This window comes from Capsicum annuum, chromosome 3, assembly GCF_002878395.1.
Source record: "Capsicum annuum cultivar UCD-10X-F1 chromosome 3, UCD10Xv1.1, whole genome shotgun sequence".
NCBI classification, from domain to species: Eukaryota; Viridiplantae; Streptophyta; class Magnoliopsida; order Solanales; family Solanaceae; genus Capsicum; species Capsicum annuum.
This window is the reverse complement of record NC_061113.1, coordinates 175,374,001-175,396,054: the sequence shown is the minus strand read 5'-3', so window position 1 is coordinate 175,396,054 and position 22,054 is coordinate 175,374,001. Positions and strand designations below refer to the sequence as shown.

At 41.0% G+C, this 22,054-nt stretch overlaps 1 protein-coding gene across 11 annotated transcripts in view; it reads right to left on the bottom strand.

Annotated features, from left to right (window-relative positions):
- Nucleotides 1-22,054, bottom strand: part of LOC107863541 (polycomb group protein EMBRYONIC FLOWER 2) — a 63,892-nt gene that overhangs the window by 29,141 nt on the left and 12,697 nt on the right. For all 11 annotated transcript variants that reach the window (XM_016709502.2, XM_047408449.1, XM_016709499.2 and 8 more), the window contains 6 exons: nucleotides 20,368-20,430; nucleotides 20,131-20,252; nucleotides 19,306-19,370; nucleotides 3,931-3,983; nucleotides 3,668-3,721; nucleotides 3,525-3,584 (listed from right to left, as the gene is read on the bottom strand). In XM_016709502.2, coding sequence (XP_016564988.2) covers nucleotides 3,525-3,584; nucleotides 3,668-3,721; nucleotides 3,931-3,983; nucleotides 19,306-19,370; nucleotides 20,131-20,252; nucleotides 20,368-20,430 — 417 coding nt within the window. The remainder of the gene's footprint in view (nucleotides 1-3,524; nucleotides 3,585-3,667; nucleotides 3,722-3,930; nucleotides 3,984-19,305; nucleotides 19,371-20,130; nucleotides 20,253-20,367; nucleotides 20,431-22,054) is intronic.

The following is a 22,054-nucleotide window of genomic DNA, read 5'->3' as shown; positions in this document are numbered from 1 at the left end:
TTTAAGGCTTATTTACACATTTTGGCTCTACCAACTTACTAATTGGTGACTGCGGCTGCTACCATTAATCTCATAAGTTTGATTCCGGCAACCGGCGACGTACTCCAACGACTTCCGCTACTCCGGTAAGCAGTGATTTCGATTTCTTTTTTCTTCTTTCTTCTTCTTAATCCAGCGATTGGACTTGTATTTTGGTGCTGTTTTTTTTTCTTCCTCTTTTTTTCTTCTTCTATTTTCCGGCCGGCGTCACTGTATTCTGTAATAGTGAACTTGTCTTACAAGACATACACTATTACAGTGTTACTGTATCTATTTTTTTTTAATAACTTATGTAGAATTAACATAGTATGATGGTAATATACTAATTAAATTATTTGATCATTAACAGCTTTCAATTTCAATGGCTTCTCAATCTACTGGTAGCAAACAAAAGGACATAGGATGGAATTATGGTACACAAGGACCAACAAAAGATGTGGTGATATATAATTTTAGTCGACATACTATAAATGGCGGTATTACTCAATTCAAACAACACTTGATAGGTGGAAACAAAAATGTGAGGATATGTCAAACTTGTCCGGCAAATATTAGGGACGAAGTAAAGGCATTTGTTGATAGCAAAGCCGCAACAAATCCAAAGAATCAAAGATATATGCCATCATATAATATTGTTGATGATGATGATGACATGAATGAACATGAGGAAATGATGCCTCCCTCCAAATATCAAAAAATGTCTTCGAGTGGTAGTGTATCATCCTCGGCACATGTGACGAACGGTCCTATGGATAGGTTTTATCTACAAAAGCCACAACATAACACCGGCTTTGAAAAGGCGGGAGTAAGAGGAGGACGAGGAATTAATGACACAAAAAAGATCTTAAGGGAGCAGGCGGTAAATTCTTTCGTGGTATGGATGTATGATGCGGGCCTCCCATTCAATTGTTTTAATTATGATTCATTTACAAACTTCATAGAAGCGGTAGGACAACATGGCCCGGGAATAGAGTCACCTACCTATTATGAAGTTAGAGTTTCTCAATTAAAGAAGTAAAGAAAGTTGATGAACTTGTTGAGAAGCATAAGGTTCAATGGCAAAAGTATGGTTGTTCCATTATGATGGATAAATGGACAACTCGTAATGGAAAAATGATCATTAATATTTTGGTCAATTGTTCGATAGGGAGCATATTTCTTGGTTCTGTTGATGCTAGTAATGAGTCCACCACTGGCACTAAGATGTACAGCTTGTTTGAGAAGACAATTGAGGATATTGGACCAGAAAATGTTGTACAAGTTGTAACTGATAATGCTAGTGAGAATGTAAAATCTGGGGAGCTTATGAGGGCTGTGTAACCGCATATCTACTGGACTTCATGTGCTGCTCATTCCATCAATTTGATGTTGCAAAACATATTCAAGATTAATCCATATGCCTCGGGTAATACTTAACACCACTTTTTTTTTAGTTATTACTTATTACTAAAGTCTAAATATTTATTAAGCTAATAGTTGATATAATGTCTTTTACAATTTTTAAGATGGCTACAAAGGTGGTTTCTTACATAATTCAAAGGTCGTTGTTGTTGAACTTGATGAGAAAATTCACCAATGAGAAAAATTTGGTGAAATCGGCCAAGACAAGATTCGCAAAGGCCTATTTGACTTTAGAGGCTATGTACAAACAAAGGAAGAATTTGAGAACCTTGATCATCTCCAATGAATGGAGTTCTAGTAAATTTGTAAAGGAAGTTTTAGGGAAAGAAGTTTCCGCCATTCTTTATTCTACATACTTTTGAAATGATGTAGTCAAGGCTCTTAAAGTTTGTGGTCCTTTGGTCTCGTTCCTTCGCTTGGTGGATGGGGAAAAAAGACCCCCAATGGGCTATATGCTTGAAGCAATGGATAAAGCGAAGGTAACTATTCAACGGGGGTTTGATGGAGTTTTGAGGCATTATGAGAAAGTCCTCGAAATAATTGATTCACGGTGGACTGATCAACTCAAGTGACCGTTGCACTCCGCCAGGTATATTTTGAATCCGGGATTGTACTTTAAATCAACGATGAGTGAGGAGAAAATTGCTAACGTGTGGCAGAGTTACTACACTTATGTTGAGACGATGGTCCTCGATCTTTCCACACAAGATTTACTACTTGCTGAGCTTGCTAAGTACAAGAGTGCGGATGGATTGTTTGATTCTGGTCAAGCTGTTAGACCCAGAGACACAAGGTCACTGGGTTAGTGAATATTGAATTGGTTTAGTTATCTTTATTTTAAAGCACCTTAAGTTATTGACTTTTTTATACTTGTTAACCTTCAATTTTTTTCTATAATTGAGTGGTGGTCCCTATTTGGGAGCGGAACTCCAAATTTGCAAAGATTTGCCATGAGAGTTCTGAGTTTAACTTGTAGTGCATCTGGATTCGAGCGGAACTGGAGTGTCATTGAACATTTGAGAACGAGTTATTATATTCAACTTTCTATATTAAAGCGATTATTATTCGAATCTAATTAGTAACTACTTTATTATGTACAGATTCATTCCAAGATGAGAAATAGGCTTAGCTATTGCGTCTCAATGATCTAGTGTACGTTAAGTACAATAGAACATTGGCACGTTACTATGATTTCGCGATACCATTGATCCTATTATCTTGGAAAATATTAAAGATGCTAATGAATGGTTACTTGTTGGCCCCGAAGATCAAGAAAATGAACTGGTGTATGAGGAAGGTGATCTTAATTGGGGCACTGTTGTTATGGCAGCTGGAGCTCAAGGTCAGGGTCACTTGACAAGGGAAAAACGACAAGTTCAAGCCAGACTCAGGCCCTAGTTGATGAAGAATCCGAAGAGGAAAAAGATGAGGGGCAATATAATGAAATGCATGTCGGAATTGAAGATTATGCAAATCTTGAAGAAGAATAAACTTGTTTTATGGATATTGAATTGTTGAGTCATTTAAGTTCTAGACTTCTAATATCAATCTACTACCTATTTTTAATTCTTGACTTGAAAATATTTCCTAATATATTAGTGTTATTGAAATTTTGATCATTTATATATTATTTTAATTGTTTATATTAATTGTCGCCGTACATTCAAAAGGCGCTCGCGTTGCCGCGTGGCGAGGCGGGGCCTTGTCGCCTTTCGCTGTTCAAAACACTGAGAGCAGTCAAGCATCAGAAATTACCTAAATAATACGAACTGACTTTTCAAACCTTTGCCAAATCAAAATTATAGAGGATGTTAAAATCTAACCAGCTATCATGCAAATATACATGACCTCATTAAAGATATTCAACATTAAACTACATACTTTTCTTTTCATCAAGAACTCAGTAAAGCTTCCTAGAAGGTCATACATGTCTACAAATATCAAACTACCTAAAAGAAGAGATAAGCATCCATCTCCTGAAGGCATATTGATAGAACTACTTTGTATTGCAGCAGATTTGTGCTAGGAGCAGATACTACAGACCATATACGATTCACCACTAAATTAAAAGAAAATGTGCTGACCTCAGATCGCCAAATGTCACTTCTCACAGATACATTTACAGCTTGATATTCTTCATTTACCTAAAAATGATACAAGGTTAATTTGACAGCTTAGAGAAATACACAACTAAAATTTTATTTGAAGCGTGCTGAAGTTTACCAACCCAAAATTCAAAGTTGAACAGATCATGGGATGAGCATAAGTGATATCTCAAACCCTAAAAGCAAAAAAGCAAGGACACAAGAAATTAAATAATTATTTAATTTACTGTAAATCAAATGTCTCGCCAAAACCATTTCAAACTGGATCCATATAGCTCAGTTTTATTTTTTGAGAATGAAAAAATACAACTGAGCTATCTAATCCAATTTTACCATATAGCTCAGTTTTATTAGAGAAATAAAAGAAGATTATCCCAGCCTTTACCTTAAAGCTGGCACATTTTAACAAGCAGAAAGGACAGGTGAAGTCCTCTGTCACTGCAAGTTTAGAAAGGAAAAAGAAAAAGCAACTAAGTAGCTTGAACTGCACAAGTAATAGTTGTAAGGAAGGAACTTGATCAAAGAAAGGAAAACCGCACATAGGGAAGAGCAATGGGAATGTCATCAATTTCACCATTCTAAAAACTATTAACTGTACTCAACCAAGAGCTGAATACATTTTGATATAGGTAGGATGGTGGCAATTCAAACAGATTAGTTTGACATATGAGAGACTAAAGTTGTGCCTAACAATTTATTTCAAAAGTATATATGGAGCACTATTTTTCTATATGCCCAGACTCTAAAGCTGCGCCTAACAGATAGTACTCAAAATTTCAACCTAGCCGCATTTTACATGACCCAACAACCAGTGTTATCAAAGGAGCACGTAAGCCCTGAAGCGAAGCTCAAAACATGACGAGCGATTCACCTCGCTTAATGTGCACTTCAGTGCTGTCAGCAAGGTTCTAGGACATACTTTTCCTATCCAATGAGCCTCTTCTGGAGAAGCAACACTAATTAATTGATATTTCACTTTATCGTATTCCTTTTTTCAATTTCTTTGTTCATATATATTTGTCATCATGCTTATAATTAGTAGTCTTTTTTGAACTGCTAACTTTTTATTTGAGAATTGGTAAGTAGTATTCTCCGGCATTAAGGAAGTGTTGGTCACCATCAGAAAGTGATTACAGCCATGACCAAAAACAATTACAAACTTCCTATTAGATCTATGATTTGATCTACATCTTCTATACATAATTGTTTACACCAAAAAAGTAAAAATACTAAACAATTCCATTTAACTTTGTGAATGGAATTAGATCTATCTTCAAAACATCTTCCATTTCTTTTTGTCCAAACCGACCACCATATGCATGACGGGATCAATTTCCACCATCTCTTTTGAGTCTTGCTACCCCCACTTCTAATCCAGAAGCTTATGAGGTCAGAGGTATGCTCTGGATAGTCCAACTGAGGCCAGCGATGTTTAGGAATAACTCGAATAACTGTGTAGTATACTTACAATGCAAAAAGAGGTGTTTATTAGTTTCTCCAGTTGCACAAAAAGCATCTAGGAACTAGTGGCCTTCCTTTACGCTTCTTGAGTGAGACATGCTCTCCTGATGACTAACCATGTGAAGCATTTCACCTTGGTAGGTGTCAATCCTTTCCAAATGTCATTCCAGCGGTATTGTCTATCACCATCTACTCCCTATATCCCTTTTCTATAAGCACTATTTTCTTTGAAAAGCCCCTCCTTGGTATGTTTTCCAAATTACTCTATCCTTGACATTTGAGGAGATGTCTACTCCACTAAGTATTTCCAGCAGGGAGGCCACTCTAGCCACTTCCCAGTCATTCAAAAGTCTCCTAAAGGAGAGATCCCACCCTTGTGCAGTTCAACAGTCACTAACTTTAGCTTCAGGATTGTTGCATATACAGAAGAGGTCCGAGAAGATTTCAGTCAAGGATCTTGGTTGATCCAAGTATCCTTCCAGAATTTACTTTTGTAGCCATCTCCCACCTTTAATGTAAGAGTTTCTTCCATTGATCCCCACAAAGCCCTGATGGATCTCCAAACTCCCCATCCATAAGGCACTAAGACTGGCTTTGAGACCCATGGACTTTGTTCTCCATATTTTGTCACTATCACTTCCTTCCAGAGGGCCCTCTCTTACCTCCATAACCATTTCATGAGAAGGTTTTCATTCTGCATTCTCAGGTTTCTGATACTCAGGCCCCTTCTTTCCTTGCTTAGCATCACTGTGTTCCACTTCACTAGGTGGTACCCCTTATCATCTTTATCTCTTTTCCATAGGAAGTTTCTTCTGAGTTTATCCAACTATTTCACTACCTTAGAAGGAATTGGGAATAGAGACATAACATACGTGGGGAGTGCATCCATTACTGAGTATCAATATCACTCTACCTCCCAGGAAAAGATATTGGGCTTTCCACCTAGCTAATTTCTTTTTTGTCTTTCCTATAATCTCATCCCAAATTTCCAATGCTATGTGCCTATAACCTAGAGGCATTCCCGAGTAAATGGTAGGCAACCTCTCCACTCTGCATCCTAATATATTTGCCAAAATCTGAATCTGGAGAGCATCTTTGATAGGAATCAAGCTACTCTTTGCCCAGTTAGGCCTTAGGCCTGCTACAGCTTCAAAAAGAACTAAAACCAGCTTGATGTATCTCATTTGCTCAATCTCCGGTTCACAAAATATTAAATTATCATCTGCATATAACAAATGACTAATTTCCTTTCCACCCCCACTTCTGCCTATTTGAAAACCCTTTATCCATCTCTTTTGTGAGGCTATCCTCATCATGCTGTCAAAACCCTCCATTGCCAATATAAACAGAAAAGGGGAAAATGGATCCCTTGTCTTAATCCCCTTTTTTGAAAGGAAAAACCCACTGGCTCGCCATTGACAACAACAACATACCCCGTGTATTCTCACATAGTAGGGTCTAGGGAGGGTAGAGTGTATGCAAACCATACCACTACCTCAGGTGAAGTAGAGAGGTTGCAACCGATAGACCCCCGGCTTAGGACCGATAACAGTATAGCAATCACAAAAAATAAATGTGTATAGACTAGTATAGTATGCAAAATAAACTAACACCGCTATCCACAAGATAATACTACAGCCACAAAATAATACTAAAAACTGCATATCCGAAATCATAGACATCACTCAACACCACGAACAAGAAACTTCAAACACAAATATAAAACTCTCCCCTACTGTAACCGACGCACTCTCACCCCTTAACCTTTTACCCTAATCTGCATCCTCCACACCTTTCTATTAAGGGTCATGTCCTCCGCAAGCTGTAACTACTCCACGTCATGCCTAATCACCTCCCTACAATTTTCTTCGGCCTACCTCTATCCCACCTAAAACCATCCATAGCCAGTGTCTCACACCTCCGCATTGGAGCATCAGAGCCCCTCCTCATCACGTGCCCGAACCAACGTAACCGCACTTCTCGCATCTTGTCCTCCACCGAAGCCACCCCACCTTCTCCCGAATAATCTCATTCCTCACCCTATCTTTCCTGGTATGGCCACACATCCATCGCAACATCCTCATCTCCGCCACCTTCAACTTTTGAATGTGGGAGCTCTTAACTGACCAACACTCCGCTCCATACAACATAGCCGGTCGGACTACCACTCTGTAGAACTTACCTTTAAGCTTCTATCCACTTCAACCATTTGTTTCCAAAGCCCATCTACCCCATAGAGTTGAGTAAAAAGGACAAATTTACATGATCATAAGCCTTTTCGATGTCTAATTTGCATATTAATGCTGCAGTTCCATCTTTAATTCTTGAGTCTATGCATTCACTAGCAATTAGTGCAACATCCATAATCTACCTCTTCTTTATAAAATAAAAGCCATTTGATTATTAGTCACCAGCTTATTCACCACCTTCTTTAGTCTTTCTGCAAGTAGCTTAGCCATGATCTTGTACACTCCAATCAAGACATATTGGTATGTAGTCTTTTAGTTTTGAAGCCCCAATCTTCTTAAGAATCAGTGCAATAAAGGTTGCATTGAAACTCTTTTTCAAAAATCTGATTGGAATGAAGTTGTGCCAACGTATCTATTATATCTCCCTTCAAGACATCCCAAAAAGTATGGAAAAAAATCATTAGAAAGCCATTCGGGCCTGGAGCTTTCTCCTTGGCACATAGTTTGATGCTTTCCAATATCTCTTCCTCCTCAAAAGATCTTTGTAACCAAGTTTGTTCCACTTCAGATAACATAGAAATTCCTTGTAGCTTCAAATCAGGTCTCCAAGGTTCAGTTTCTTTGTACAACTTCATAGAGAAATCATGGACAGCTTTTCTTTGAGTAATACCGGGCCTTTAAAAATGTTCCCTTTAACCTCTAGTTATTCCATCAAATTGCATCTCTTATGAGAGGTTGCAATTCTGTGGAAAATTTTGGTATTTTTGTCCCCCTATTTCAACCAATGTATTCTGAATCTTTGTCTCAATGCAATCTCCTTCAATCCTGCTAATTCTTCAAAATCCATGGTCAAGTTGGCCTTCTGTAATATTTCATCATCAGTAAAAACCCTCTGTTCCTGGATGTGCTCCTAATTTGCAATTTGGTTGAGTATATCATCCTTTCTCTGCTTGCAGTTACCTATGTTGCCTTTACTCCAATCCTTCAATTTAGCTTTCAACATCTTCCGTTTCTCAGCCAGACGGTGACGGTGACCTTCTCTGCCCTCAACAACAAAAGAACACTGCCACTCCTTTACCTTATCTTTAACTCCCTCCCCTTCTAACCACCATGATTCAAATTTGAAATATGACTTCGTCTGTTCCCAATTTCCACAAGTCAGCATGATAGGGTTGTGATCAAAAGTCAACTTTGGCATCATTTCTTGTTTGATGTGTGCAAAACTTTCCCCCCGTTGAGCACAGAGAAGGATTCTATCGATCCTTGAGGCACACCCATGGTCTTCCCCTCTTCTCCATGTAAAAGATCCTCCAAATAAAGGAGGGTCAATCAGTTCCAGCTCCTCAATACAAGCCGATATATCTGACATAGCACTATTGAGTCTCCCGCAATTAGTTCTTTCGGAAGGATACTTGGTGACATTGAACTCCCCACATATCATCCAAGGCCCGTTAAACTTGTACCATACATCTACCATTTCTCTCCGTAGCAATTTCCTCACCTCCCTATTGCAGTCTGCATAGATTGCTGTAATATGGCAACTGAATTCCTCATTAACCCATGTGAACTTCCCAGTGATGCATTGATTACCAATCTCCACTAGCTCTCCCTTCCATACCCTTTTAACCCAAAGTATTAAAATTCCCCCACTACTACCCACTATTTCCTTATGCTTTTCCCCCTACCACCTATTACGCCATATGCTTTGTAACATTCTTCAGGTAAACCATCTATTTTTGTCTCCACCAGCACGTATATGTCTGCCCCCATTGGTGTAGCAATTTTCTAACAATTTCCCTCTTGCTATCCCTGGTTAGCCCCCTTACATTCTATGTGACCAGCTTTACTTTAATTGATTAGTTAAAGCTAGAATCCGCCTAATTGACCTTGGTTCCCTATCTTTGAAATTAACTTCAAAAAATAAGTTCCTTATCTCTTTAGGAACTGTATTCTTTGGGACTAGTGTCACCGTCTTTTCACATTATCTCTTCCCCTCTCCCCTTCTTTGACTTCTTTCTTACACCCTTTGAAGTCTACCCCAATTGTTGTCCAAGCTTGATCATATTGTCTTGTACACATGCAGTGGCATTTTCTGCAAAATTTTCTTCTTGCTCTCTCTATAGCATCAACTTGTAACGGTTCTGGTTCTGCATACATGACCAGCAGAGAATTTGAGAAAGTCAAGTCTCTTTTTCTTCACAATTTTGGCTCAAAAAGCTCTCCTTACCATGCTCCTTGCCCCCACTTAGTTTTATGATAGGTTAGGACAAAATCTCCCGCACCATTTTCCCCTTATCTCCACTCTCTTCTCTATTATATCTGAGTTCTGTCTCACCTTCAAACAAGATGAAGTTCGAGTGAAAATTCTCCACTCTTTGCAATTTAAAAGTTCTGTAAAGGACTTCTTATAAAACTTTTTCATTTGACTTGGGCTTAATTGATTTGGACCAGCAGTTTCGTTCCAGGTTTTTTGAAATAAAAGGTATGGTCCTTTCATTTAAAAGCCCACCATTTAAAGGCCCAACACTTAAAATACCACAATGACAAGTGTCTCTATCTCCCCTTTTATCTAAAACCAACTATCCTCCATTAAAATCCCCAGCATAATGCAACTTAGTGGAGGCCCCACTGACCCCACATGCCTATTTTTCACCCAAAGGTCTTCTTCCTTGTCAGCATTGAATAGAGAGCCATTCTTTTTTGTTTTTTTTTCCTTTCCTTTTTCATGAAAAGTCTCCTAAGGTCTAGTTGTGTTTTGAATTGACCTGTCCATCTTGTAGCTAGACCCCTCCATTATCTTCTCCGATCCTCTTTTCCGGTAAGACGCCGGTTCTTCGCACCAGATTGGTAACGAGAAAGTCAGATTTTCATCTAAAACTTCAACAAAAGAGGAATAATTTCCCTATGGCCCTTCACTCTGGTTCTAGCCCATCTCATGTGATTTCCGAGTTCTATCTCCTCTTCATTCTCCAGCTAACCACCGCAATCATCCCCTATATTCTTCATTGTTTCGGCATCCCAAAGGTGTAGAGGCAAACCCAGTACCCTAATCCACAACCATCATATCTCATCTCCGGGATTGCGCCAGTAGTTGGACTCCACCATTCAAGTTTGAGAACTTGACCTTGTCTCTCCCATTCTCCCATGAGAATATGCTCCACTGCTATTCTTGATTGGAACTCAAAGAGAAATTGGAATCCATTCATGTCAAAGACTTGGATATTTGGCACACTTTTCCAAGACTGTGATGCCCATCTCTGGTCGTCGTTGCGAATGGGAGCTTCTTCTCAATCGAGGAATTTGCCAATCAAGCATCTCTGTAACAAAGTATTCTCCTCCTGAGCACTACGAAACCATTTTCAGCTTTCCTTTGGCTGCATTTGTTGCTAGATATGGCTATTTTGTAGTTTCCTTTACCAGTAAATGTGTTCATCTTTATATTTATCTCTGAAGCGAATGCACCCCGTGTGCTTGACACGGCTAGTTTGCCCCATCCTTCATTAAATTGGTTCTCAGGGATAATGACTACTGAAAGGCTCTTCCCTTTAGCTGCAATAATGGAGAGGTTCCGACCATATTTATTGAATTTTGTGAGCATTAAATATGGGTCACTACGTCCTTGCACCTCCAGGATTTAAAACTTTTCCCCCATTTTTTGAGGCCTCATGTAATCTCCTACAAAGCAATAGCATCACCCCCTGCCACTTTCATTCTCCTCGGTGAGAGTTTAGAGCTAGCAACCCAATCAAACCAAAATCCAGAATTTGAGAAGGATGCAATGACTTCATGAGATTTACCCCCATTCTGAAAAAGATGCGATTCTCCATGGTTTGGAGAAAAGGATAAGAGAAGAAGGAAAAATATTGGTCAAGGTTACTGATGGTAGAAGACCACCGGAGGAAGGATTAGAAGTCCAGAAGGAACTCCTAAGAGATCACCTTGGAAAGTGTGCCTGAGAGAGTTTTTCCTTTCAAATAGGATAAGACTAACTCAATCACGTCCAAAAGGAACTCCTAAGAGATCACCTTGGAAAGTGTGTCTCAGAGAGCTTTTCCTTTCAAATATGGGTTAAGAATTACTCAATCACATCACCTTGAACCTGGTAACTTTACTCTATACAGCCACAAGGTATACTACAACAGAAAACACTTAGTTCCGCTTCAAAAAAGTATTACAACTTACTGCATTTTCAAATTAACTATTGCCTATACGTAATCTAATACATCAAAGATGTCCTCTATTTGAGCTAAATCATCATGTTTACACCAAAAATAAGCAAGGCCTAAACAGTTCATTTTAATCTTCAGTAAGTTGTTCTGCACATTCTCAAAGCATCTGTCGTTCCTTCTCTCCATATCGTCCACCAAATACATGCCGAAACAATCTTCCATCTCACCTCCTTCTTAGTAGCATTGTCATCCCTATTCCAACTACCCAGAACACCTCTAATACTCCCAGGTTTCACTCATTTGATTCGTTTTAAGCATATAAACATTCTCTGGATTTGTTCTGTCCACTTACAATGCAAGAAAAATGGTTAATTGTCACAGCTTGCTCCCCACACAGAGAACAGTTGGATGCCAACTGATATCCCCTCTTGTTAATATTTTCATCAGTCAGGACTGATTCGTTAGTCAGTAAGCCTAAAAAGCAGTTGACTTTGTATGGTATCTTAGGTTTCCAGATCATCCTCCATGGCCAATTAGTCTCCTGATGAATTATTATATTCAGATCCTAATATACTGAAGCTACTGAGAGCTGCTCTTGATTGTCTTTCTCCAATATCAACATTCCTTATAATCAGATAGGTTGGTGAAACTGGCTAATGAAGTCTGAAATTCTACCACTTTCTCTACCTCCCAGTCATAAAGGTGTTTTCTGAGGAAAAGATTCCATACTTGACCAGTCCACATTGTGGCCACAGTTGCATGTTGTTGTTGACAAAGATTAAACAAAGCAGGATGCATTTGTTTCATAGTAGATGCTCCATTCAACTTGTCACCCCAGAAGGAGGCCTAAGCCCATTGCCCATCATGACTCTGGTCCTGATATTGAGTATTGACCATATGTTCTTGATTGCCCTCCATACAGTGCAATTATATGGAGTGGTAACTACATTAGTCATCCACCTGTCCCACATTCCATACTTAGTAGTGATAACATCCTTCCACAGCGTATCTTCTTCATTAGCAAACTTCCAAAGCCACTTCATCATGAGGCTTTGGTTTTCTTTCCTCAAGTTTTTGATCCCCAGACCTCATGATTTCTTGTCCATCATCAGCTCCTCCCATTTGACTAAGTGAAATTTCTTCTTGTATTCACAGCCTTGCCATATGAAGTTCCTCCTGAGGACATCAATAGGTTTAGACACACTTGCTCGCACGGAGAAACAGACATCATGTAAGATGGTAAAGCATCAAGCACATCGTTTACCAGAATCGCTCTACCTCCCAGAGACAAATACCGGCACCTCCAGCTAGTGAGCCTTTTTTCACACTTCTCCAAAACCCCATTCCAAACGCCTTTGGACTTGCTCTTTGCTCCCGCCTTTGGACTTGCTCTTTGCTCCCAAAGGCATGCCTAGGTAAGTTATGGGAACTCATCTACTCTGCCTCCCAATTTAATGGCCACGCCGTCTATTTCAACAACTGTATTAATGGGATAAATGAATCTCTTACCCCAGTTAATATGAAGCCAAGATACATCTTCAAATATGATGAAGATGATTCAGAGGTCTAGAATTTGTTCAATTTCTGCTTCACAAAACACCAATGTATCATCGCAGACTATATTCAAATTATTTGATTCTCCTGCTTTGAATCCCCTGATCCATCCCTTCTCTTTTGCTGTAATAATCAGGTTGCTCATCCCCTCCATAGCTAAGATGAATAAAAAGGGGGATAAGGAACCCCCTATCTCAAACCTCTGTTAGAAGGAAAGAAGCCACTAGGTGCTCCATATATTAAAATAAAATAAACTCACAGTACCAATACAATGTTTAATCCAGTTGATCCATCTACTCCCAAATCCCATTTTTTTCCCAATATTTGAAAGAGAAAATTCCAATTCAGAAAATCATAAGCTTTTTGAATATCCAGCTTACACAGAACCCCTGGCTTGTTTGCTTCTCTGTCTGGCCTCTATACATTCATTAGCAATCACTACAGCATCCATTATTTGCCTTCCTTTGATGAAGGATTTGTTGTCTGCCCACTAAACCATGGATTACTTTCTTGAGTTTTTCAGCTAAAAGTTTAACTATGATCTTGTAGGCTCCACCGATAAGGCTAATCGGTCTAAAATCTTTCAAGTCCTCAACCCCTGCTTTCTTTGGAATAAGAGCCACAAAGGTTGCATTCAGGCTCTTCTCAGAGAAACTTCTTTCATGGAAATTCAGAATTGTTGCCACCAGGTCTTCCTTGATAACTTCCCAACAATGTTTAAATAAATCCATAGTGAAACCATCCAGACCTGGGGCCTTATCCCCTGCACAAGCTTTAATGCTATCCAGGATCTCTTGAGTATCAAATGTAGCCTCCAGCATGGAATTTTCAACTTCACTGAACCTAGGGCAACCAACCATATCAAGATCAGGTATCCACTCTTCTGTTTCTGTATATAGATTCTCATAGAAGGTCACTATTTCCTTCTTAATGTCTTCTGAATTCTCCAGCACCACACAACGCACTTTGAGTTTGTCAATTGTGTATGCCCTTCTGTGTGCATTAGCTGTTTTGTGAAAAAAAAAACTGGTGTTTTATCCCCCTCTTTTAGCCAAGTGGCCCTGGAGCTCTGCCTCCATGCAATTTCTTCTCTCTTTGCAATTTCTTCAAATTTATTCGTTAAGGCCATTCTTGAAGTTATTTCTTCCTCCTCGAGGCTTCTGTGCTCCTGAATTTCTTCCAATTCTGCTAGCTGAGCCAATACACTCGTTTTTGAATACTTAGGTTTCCATGAATTGTCTTGCTCCAATCTTTCAACTTGGCCTTGAGAGCCTTCATCTTAGTCACTAAGACAAAATCTGGACTACCACTATAATTGAAGGAATCCCACCAGCTCTTCACCTTCACTTTGAAACCATGTGTAAGCAGCCACCAGTTTCAAATTTGAAGTATGATTTGGAAGCTTCTCAATCCCCGCACTACAAAATGATAGGAGTGTGGTCTGCTACAATACTTTGGATGATGGACTACTTAATGAATCTGAAACTACTCTCTGAAAATAAAAGGGCAGCCCGGTGCACTAAAGCTACCGCTATGTGCGGTGTTCGGGGAAGGGCCCCACCACAATGGTGTATTGTACGCAGCCTTACCTTGCATCTGAAACAACTCTCTGAATCTTCAGAAATAAGGAACCTGTCAAGTCTAGCAGCTATGATGTCTGTCCCCTTTCTTCGAGGTGTATTTAGCCCACTATTAAATCCATATCCATCAGCTTCATGTCCTCTAGAATTCATCGCCTTGTTGATTCTAACACAGTTCTTTTCTCTGATGGGTTTCTGGTGGTATTTAAATCACCACACAGAACCCATGTCCTTGAGTCGAGCCCCCTGGCAGCCCCTATCTCACTCCAAGTATCCTCTATTTCGACCCTCCCATTTGGAGAATTCAACCCAGTCAAGAGCCATTAAAAGTTTTGGCTTTTTTTATTCTTGGACTAAAAATATATATTTTCGTATTTTTTCTCCTTTTATGCCTTTTTTTGGTTAAAAGCCACGCTTTATTTGCGCTTAAAACCCCAACAAACCTTAGAGCTTTTTTGCGCTTTTTTGCTTTTGATAACATTGCCAACAACATGAAGCATCCATATGCAGCAAAGGGAGGGTTCACCAAAGTAAAGTGAGACATTCAACAACAACAACAACAACAAACCCAGTGTATTCCCACCTAGTGGGGTCTGAGGGGTAAGATGTACGCAGTTCATACCTCTACCTCTGATGAAGTAGAAAGGCTGTTTCCGATAGACCCCCGGCTCAAGGCACGAGATACCACACTAACACATAGTAAAGCACAGAAGCAGATAACATAAATACGGCACCCATAAGTAATATAAAACAGAGGAAAGCAGAGAAAAGCACACAGATTCGTAGTAAAACATGGAACACGGAATCATAACGGGAATAAAACCCCCACCAAGTAATTCCCTACACTAGCGACCCAAACTGGCCCTAGTCCTCTGCCGAAATTCGCGCCCTCCAGACCTTTCTATCTAGGGTCATGTCCTCGGTGAGCTGTAACTGTTCCATGTCCCGCCTAATCACCTCACCCCAGTACTTCTTCGGCCTACCCCTACCCCGCCTAAAACCATCCAACACTAGCCTCTCACACCTACGGACCGGGGCATCCATGCCCCTCCTCTTCACGTGTCCGAACCATCTTAATCGTGCTTCCCGCATCTTGCACTCCACTGAAGTCACACCAACCTTCTCCCGGATAGTCTCATTCCGAACTCTATCCCCTCTAGTCAGTCCACACATCCAGCGCAACATCCGCATTTCTGCCACCTTCATTTTTTGGATGTAGGAGTTCTTAACTGGCCAACACTCCGCTCCATACAACAAGGCCGGACGGACTACCACCCTGTAGAATTTGCCTTTAAGCTTGGGCGGCACCTTCTTATCACACAGCACCCCCGACGCAAGTTTCCACTTCATCCATCCCGCCCCAATACGGTGCAAGACATCCTCGTCAATCTCACCGTTACTCTGGATCACGGACCCAAGATACTTGAACTTATCCCTCTTACATACCTCCTGTGCTTCCAGCTTCACTACTACCTCATTCTCCCGCCTCACGTCATTAAACTTGCATTCCACATACTCTGTCTTGCTTCTGCTCACCCTGAACCCTTTAGACTCAAGAGTTTGCCTCCACACCTCTAATTTGTCATTCACACCCCCTCGAGTCTCATCTATCAGAACTACATCGTCTGCAAAAAGCATACACCACGGCACCTCCCCTTGAATGCGCCGCGTCAACACATCCATCACCAACGCAAACAAAAAGGGACTAAGAGTAGATCCCTGATGCAATCCTGTCAGGACAGTGAAATGCTCTGAGTCCCCTCCCGCCGTCCTCACCTGGGTTTTCGCTCCATCATACATATCCTTAATTACTCTGGTATATGCCAGCGGTACTCCACTCACCTCCAAGCACCTCCAAAGCACCTCCCTGGGGACTTTGTCGTATGCCTTCTCCAGGTCGATAAACACCATGTGTAGATCCTTCTTCCTCTCCCTATACTGCTCCACCAACATCCGCACCAGGTGGATTGCCTCCGTCGTCGAGCAGCCGGGCATAAATCCGAACTGGTTTTCCGAAATAGACACTATCCGTCTCAGCCTCACCTCGACTACTCTCTCCCAGATCTTCATAGAGTGACTCAATAACTTAATCCCCCTATAGTTATTGCAACTCTCTGAATGTCCCCCTTATTCTTATAGAGAGGGACCATGGTACTCCACCTCCACGCCTCGGGCATCTTTGCCGTCCTGAAGATTTCATTAAACAGTCCAGTCAACCACCTTACACCAGCCTCTCCAACGAACTTCCAAAACTCCACCGGTATCTCATCCGGCCCCGTCGCCCTACCCCTTCACATCCTGCGGACAGCCTGTCTAACCTCTTCTACCTTAAAACGTCTGCAATAGCTAAAATTCCGACACTCCTCTGAGTGCTCCAGTTCCCCTAACACAATAGCTCTATCCCCTTCGTCATTCAAGAGCCTATGAAAATACGACTGCCATCTCTTCTTAATGTGGTCGTCCTCCACCAACACTCTACCGTCCTCCCCCTTAATGCACCTCACCTGATCGAGGTCACGACCCTTCCTCTCCCTAGCCTTAGCGAGTCTAAACAACTTTTTCTCCCCTCCTTTCTCCTGTAACCCTGCATACAAGCTCTCAAAAGCGGCCGTCTTAGCTGCCGTGACTGCTGACTTCGCCTCTTTCCTCGCTAGCTTGTACTCTTTCCTGTTTACCCGTTTTTCCTCTTCGTCCTTACTTTCCACCAACTTAGCATACGCCCCTTTCTTGGTCCCCACTTTCTTCTCCACCTCTTCATTCCACCACCAATCCCCCCGATGGTGCCCGGCCCGGCCCCTAGAAACACCCAACGCCTCACTTGCATTCTCCCTGATGCACCTTGCCACCCTGTCCCACATACTATCCACGTCCCCCCTACCCTCCCACACCCCCATTCCCGCCAACCTCTCCCCTATCTCCCACGCATTCACTGGCGTCAGGCCGCCCCACTTAATTCTCGGTCTACACTCCTTAGTCCTCCTCTTTCTATTCTTCTTTATACCCAAATCCATAACCAAGAGCCTATGCTGGGTCGAAAGATTCTCACTCGGGATGACTTTACAGTCCTTACACAACGCCCTATCCCCTTTCCTAAGCAACAAGAAGTCAATCTGAGTCCTGGCTACCGCGCTTCGAAAGGTGATCAGGTGCTCGTCCTTCTTCGGGAAGCCCGAGTTCACCACCACCAGCCCAAAGGCCCTCGCAAACTCCAATAGGGTCACCCCCTCTTCATTTCTCTCCCTAAAACCAAAACCACCATGCACGTCACCAAAGCCTCCCGGTAGCGCCCCGATGTGCCCGTTGAAATCCCCTGCTATAACAATCTTCTCCAAACTAGGCACGCCTCTCACCACCTCCTCCAAAGCCTCCCAAAACCACATCTTCTCCTCCCCCTCCGATCCCACTTGCGGCGCATAAGCATTACACACGTTCAGGGTAAACCCCCGAACGACCAACTTAATAGTCATCAACCTATCGTTGATCCTCTTCACCTCCACTACCTGACCTCTAATCTCTTCATCTACTAAGAAGCCAACTTCATTCCTACGCCTGTCGCTCCCAGAGTACCACAGCTTGTAACCATCCACATCCCTAGCCTTGGACCCTACCCACTTGGTCTCTTGGACACACGCAATGTTGATCCTCCTCTTCCTAAGAATCTTCACAAGCTCTATGGACTTACCCTGAAGGGTCCCTATATTCCAAGACCCAACCCTCAACCTACCGTCACGCCCTCCACTACCCCCCCCCCGCCACACCTTGGCCCCCCTCCCACTCCCGCCCTCTCCTCATCCCCCGCCCCCACCACGGCCCCACTCCCCAACCCCCTCGAACATGACCCTATCCACCCATTACCGCCCACAGCCACAACTACACGAAAGTATAGGAAAATATACAGATATACACGGTGGTAGTATCAAAGCAGCAGCAAGGAAATACAAGGCTCACACAAATTCAAAAAAATACTCCCGAAACAAAACTAAACTCAATTAGGGGGCAAACACCACCGGACTCAACACCCACCGCCCCAAATACAGGTTCCCAGCCAATACCCAATCCCAAGCAGTGGAAGAAACGACCCCAGCAATAGCAACAACAGACAACAGACAATGTCCATAAATTCCACGCAAGTCAAGGTACAGGGGCTACTACTAGCATAATACTAACTAAAATGAAATATGAAATAATGAAATAATGAAATAAAATGGAATATGAAATAATGAAATAATGAAATAAAATGGAATATGAAATAACGAAAATAATGAAGGTTAGAAGTCACCGGATTACGCTTGGAGCTGCGGCTGCTGGAGACGGAGCGGCGGGTGGAGACCGGGCGGCGGCTGGCTGGCTGAAGGCCGAGGTGGGGGGAGGGCTGGTGTGCCCCGCTGGGGAGGGGGTACGGACAGGACAGGTAGGGGGGGGGGGGGGGTATGCACAGCGGGGACCCTGAACCCGGAGGGTCGGCGCCGGACGGTGGTGAGACATTCAAGTAACAAAATACCAGATGAGTACGTAGTTTAGGGTGGTGACAAGAATTTATTTTCAAGAAAAGAACAAAATCAAGCTGATTTTTTAACTGGAAAAGAACCCTGCTTTAATCATTTTAAATCCATTCAAATAACAGAACACACTTTACGAAACAAAACTAGCCAACATAGAGTCTGACCTCAGTTCAAAAGCACAAGGAACAACCACCCAAAGCAAACCACAGAATTAGGTGGCAATATCATGAAAAATTAAATAAAAGTAGCCAAATATGACGTCAAACAAACCACAGCTTTACCATAAAATGAAGAATAAAGTTTACCTTCGGTTCTCTGCAACTTACTGTTATAATACATATAGTTGAAAACAACATTTCCTGTCCTCAACCTAGAAAGTGCGATAAGTAAAAAGATTAGCTACATATCACTTGACAATGGACATAAATAATTTCAAAGCTATTTAATTTCAGTATCAAGCTAAGTCCACACTTTCAAAACTCTCTTAAAACAAAAGGAACGAAAAGAAATAAGGAAATGTTGTTTGTTAAATAGAAAATGAAACTTGAAAGGGGACATGCGGTAGAGAAACATAAATCAGCATCTTAACTTATCCTTCAAAACCGCTAAGAGCAATAGATAATTAGGAGGTTTATAACTTTGAGTTGCATCATTACATTCACATTGGAAAACGAGACAGACTCACAAGGTTGACCAATTGGGTTGAATATGTTAAATCATTTACAAACAAGTGAATATAGCAAAGATGGGTAAGACTGACAAGGTCTACCAAACAGCACAAAAACTCCCTAAGAACAAAGGAGGAAGCTAATCTAACAAGCTAGATATATACCAGTATAATTATGAGGATCTGAGCTCAGCTAAGTTTTTCTAGAGCAGTATGCCCCTGAATGTTGACATGAGTTAGAAGAGCAAATCTACCAGGTGGCACCGGCACAGCAATAAATTGAATGCAAGTATGTGCTGGGAAGAAGAATTAACACAATGATGGAAGTATTGCTGTCAACAGCGATAGTGCTGATAATTTCTTGAACAGCTAGAAGGAAAAGCATCGTGTTCGGTAGCTTCACACAATAAAGGCAATACACGCAAAAAAATAGAGATGCAGTGCAGAAAATCGGTAGCTTCACCTCATTATTCGAGGCAATGAAGTTGTAGGAATGTCATCATAGGAGAATGAATCGTATCGTGTTCTTTCTCTTGCAGCAGCTTCTTCTGAAGCAACTTTGACTTGAAGCTGTTGTATTGTTGCCTTCCATAATCCAACCATTACAGCATTCAAGAAAATCAATTATATAAGCAAAAGAATTTAAGAGAAATTTATCACAATCCTCAAGGACATAAGCACCGAGTACAAAATGACCTACCAGAGCCGCAGAACTGCAGGGATACTGAAAGGAAATACGTCTCTCTTTGTCCAAACAGCTCGTCTGCAGATGAGGACATAATAGCTGTCAGAGAAGATGGTCCTCTTGTTTTTCTTTGTTTTTTCCTTTCTTCAACAAGTTAACTGTTAATTAATCGTTATGTCTGACTATGTATCACTATTACTTGTTTCATTATGTGTGTGTGTGACCATGTATGAACACCAGAACAACTTCATGCTCAATTAATAAAAAAAATCCTTCATCAATGCCCTTCCAGCATCGTTTATCCAGAAGAACCAGCCTCTGCACAACATCTGGCAATGGACCCTATGAACGGATCATGAAACACTAAACAGAAACAATCTGTCTAGATGAATCAAACTCTACCAAATATGCAAAGGTCCGGCAGGTTTGTTATCAAACCCTTTACTTATGATTAACAAAAAAGAGGATAAAAAATTCCTTGTTTTCACCTCTAGATTTACCAAATCCGCATATAGGAGCAACATGGGAAAGAAGACATATCTGCCTTAACTAACAAAAGACAAATCCAAAATTCAGTAATACTCCGCAGAAGGCATATCGATTCTAGATTCAACATTGGTATAGAAGATTAGTCATGTTTTTAATTCAAGCAAAACAAGTTCAAAATCTACTTCCTCCGATTTTTGGTAAAGAAAAGGGAGGCATAATAACATGACTAAGGGCAGTTGCAACACCCCCAACAGTGGCAAGACTTCAATTTACTGAGCTGGCGTTTGTTTCCAGAATGATCTTTCATCAATCCTAGGACTGTGTCCATAGATAGGAGCCCCTAGTCAGGAGGGTTTGAGGGTGGTTGGTGTCTTTGGTCTGTGAGTGTATGTTACTACTAGGTGGGTGTCCTATTCCAGCTGTCCTTTTCTTATGTCGTATTTCATATTGCGCTTATTTATGTTATTTCGTATTGCTCTGATTTCTATTGTATTATGTCTTATTCTGCTTCATGTTTCATTACGCTCTTGTTTACTATTCTTTATCTTGAGTCGGGGTCTATCGGAAACAACCTCTCTACTTCTTCGGAGGTAGCGGTATGTACTGCGTACATTTTACCCTCCCCAGACCCCACTTTGTGGGAATACACTGGATTTGCTGTTGTTGTTGTTGTTGTTGTTTTCAACCAAATGGCAATACAGAAAAGCTTTTCAGTTTTTACAAATCTGAAAAGCAACTCTGGAGTATTATTTTCAATTTTTTTTGCAAAAACTACAAAACTTTTTCTATTGGTGTTTTGTTGAAAAAAAGAGTTCTGAAACCACAAGCTCTTCTGTTAAATTAAGGATGTACATTTGAAGCATAACAAAAAGAAGTGATCATTTTGATCACTCTTCCAGATTGTCAGTGAGATGTTGGATCACAAAGCAATCAACAAAGCAATATCAAACTAGCAATACATATTACTACTAATTTTTTTAGTAGAGAACGGTAGGGGGTAGGCCCATTATCCACAGAGTATCAAATCATGCAATAAATAAATAAACGGAAAAGGCTCAAAAATACCCCTAAACTATCTAAAATAGCTCAAAAATGTCCCTCATTAGATTTTTGGCTCAAAAATACCCCTCCGTTAAATATTTGGCTCAAAAATATCCCTTCTTCTAACAGAATTCGGAAAAGGATCAAAAAAACCCCTGAACTATATGAAATG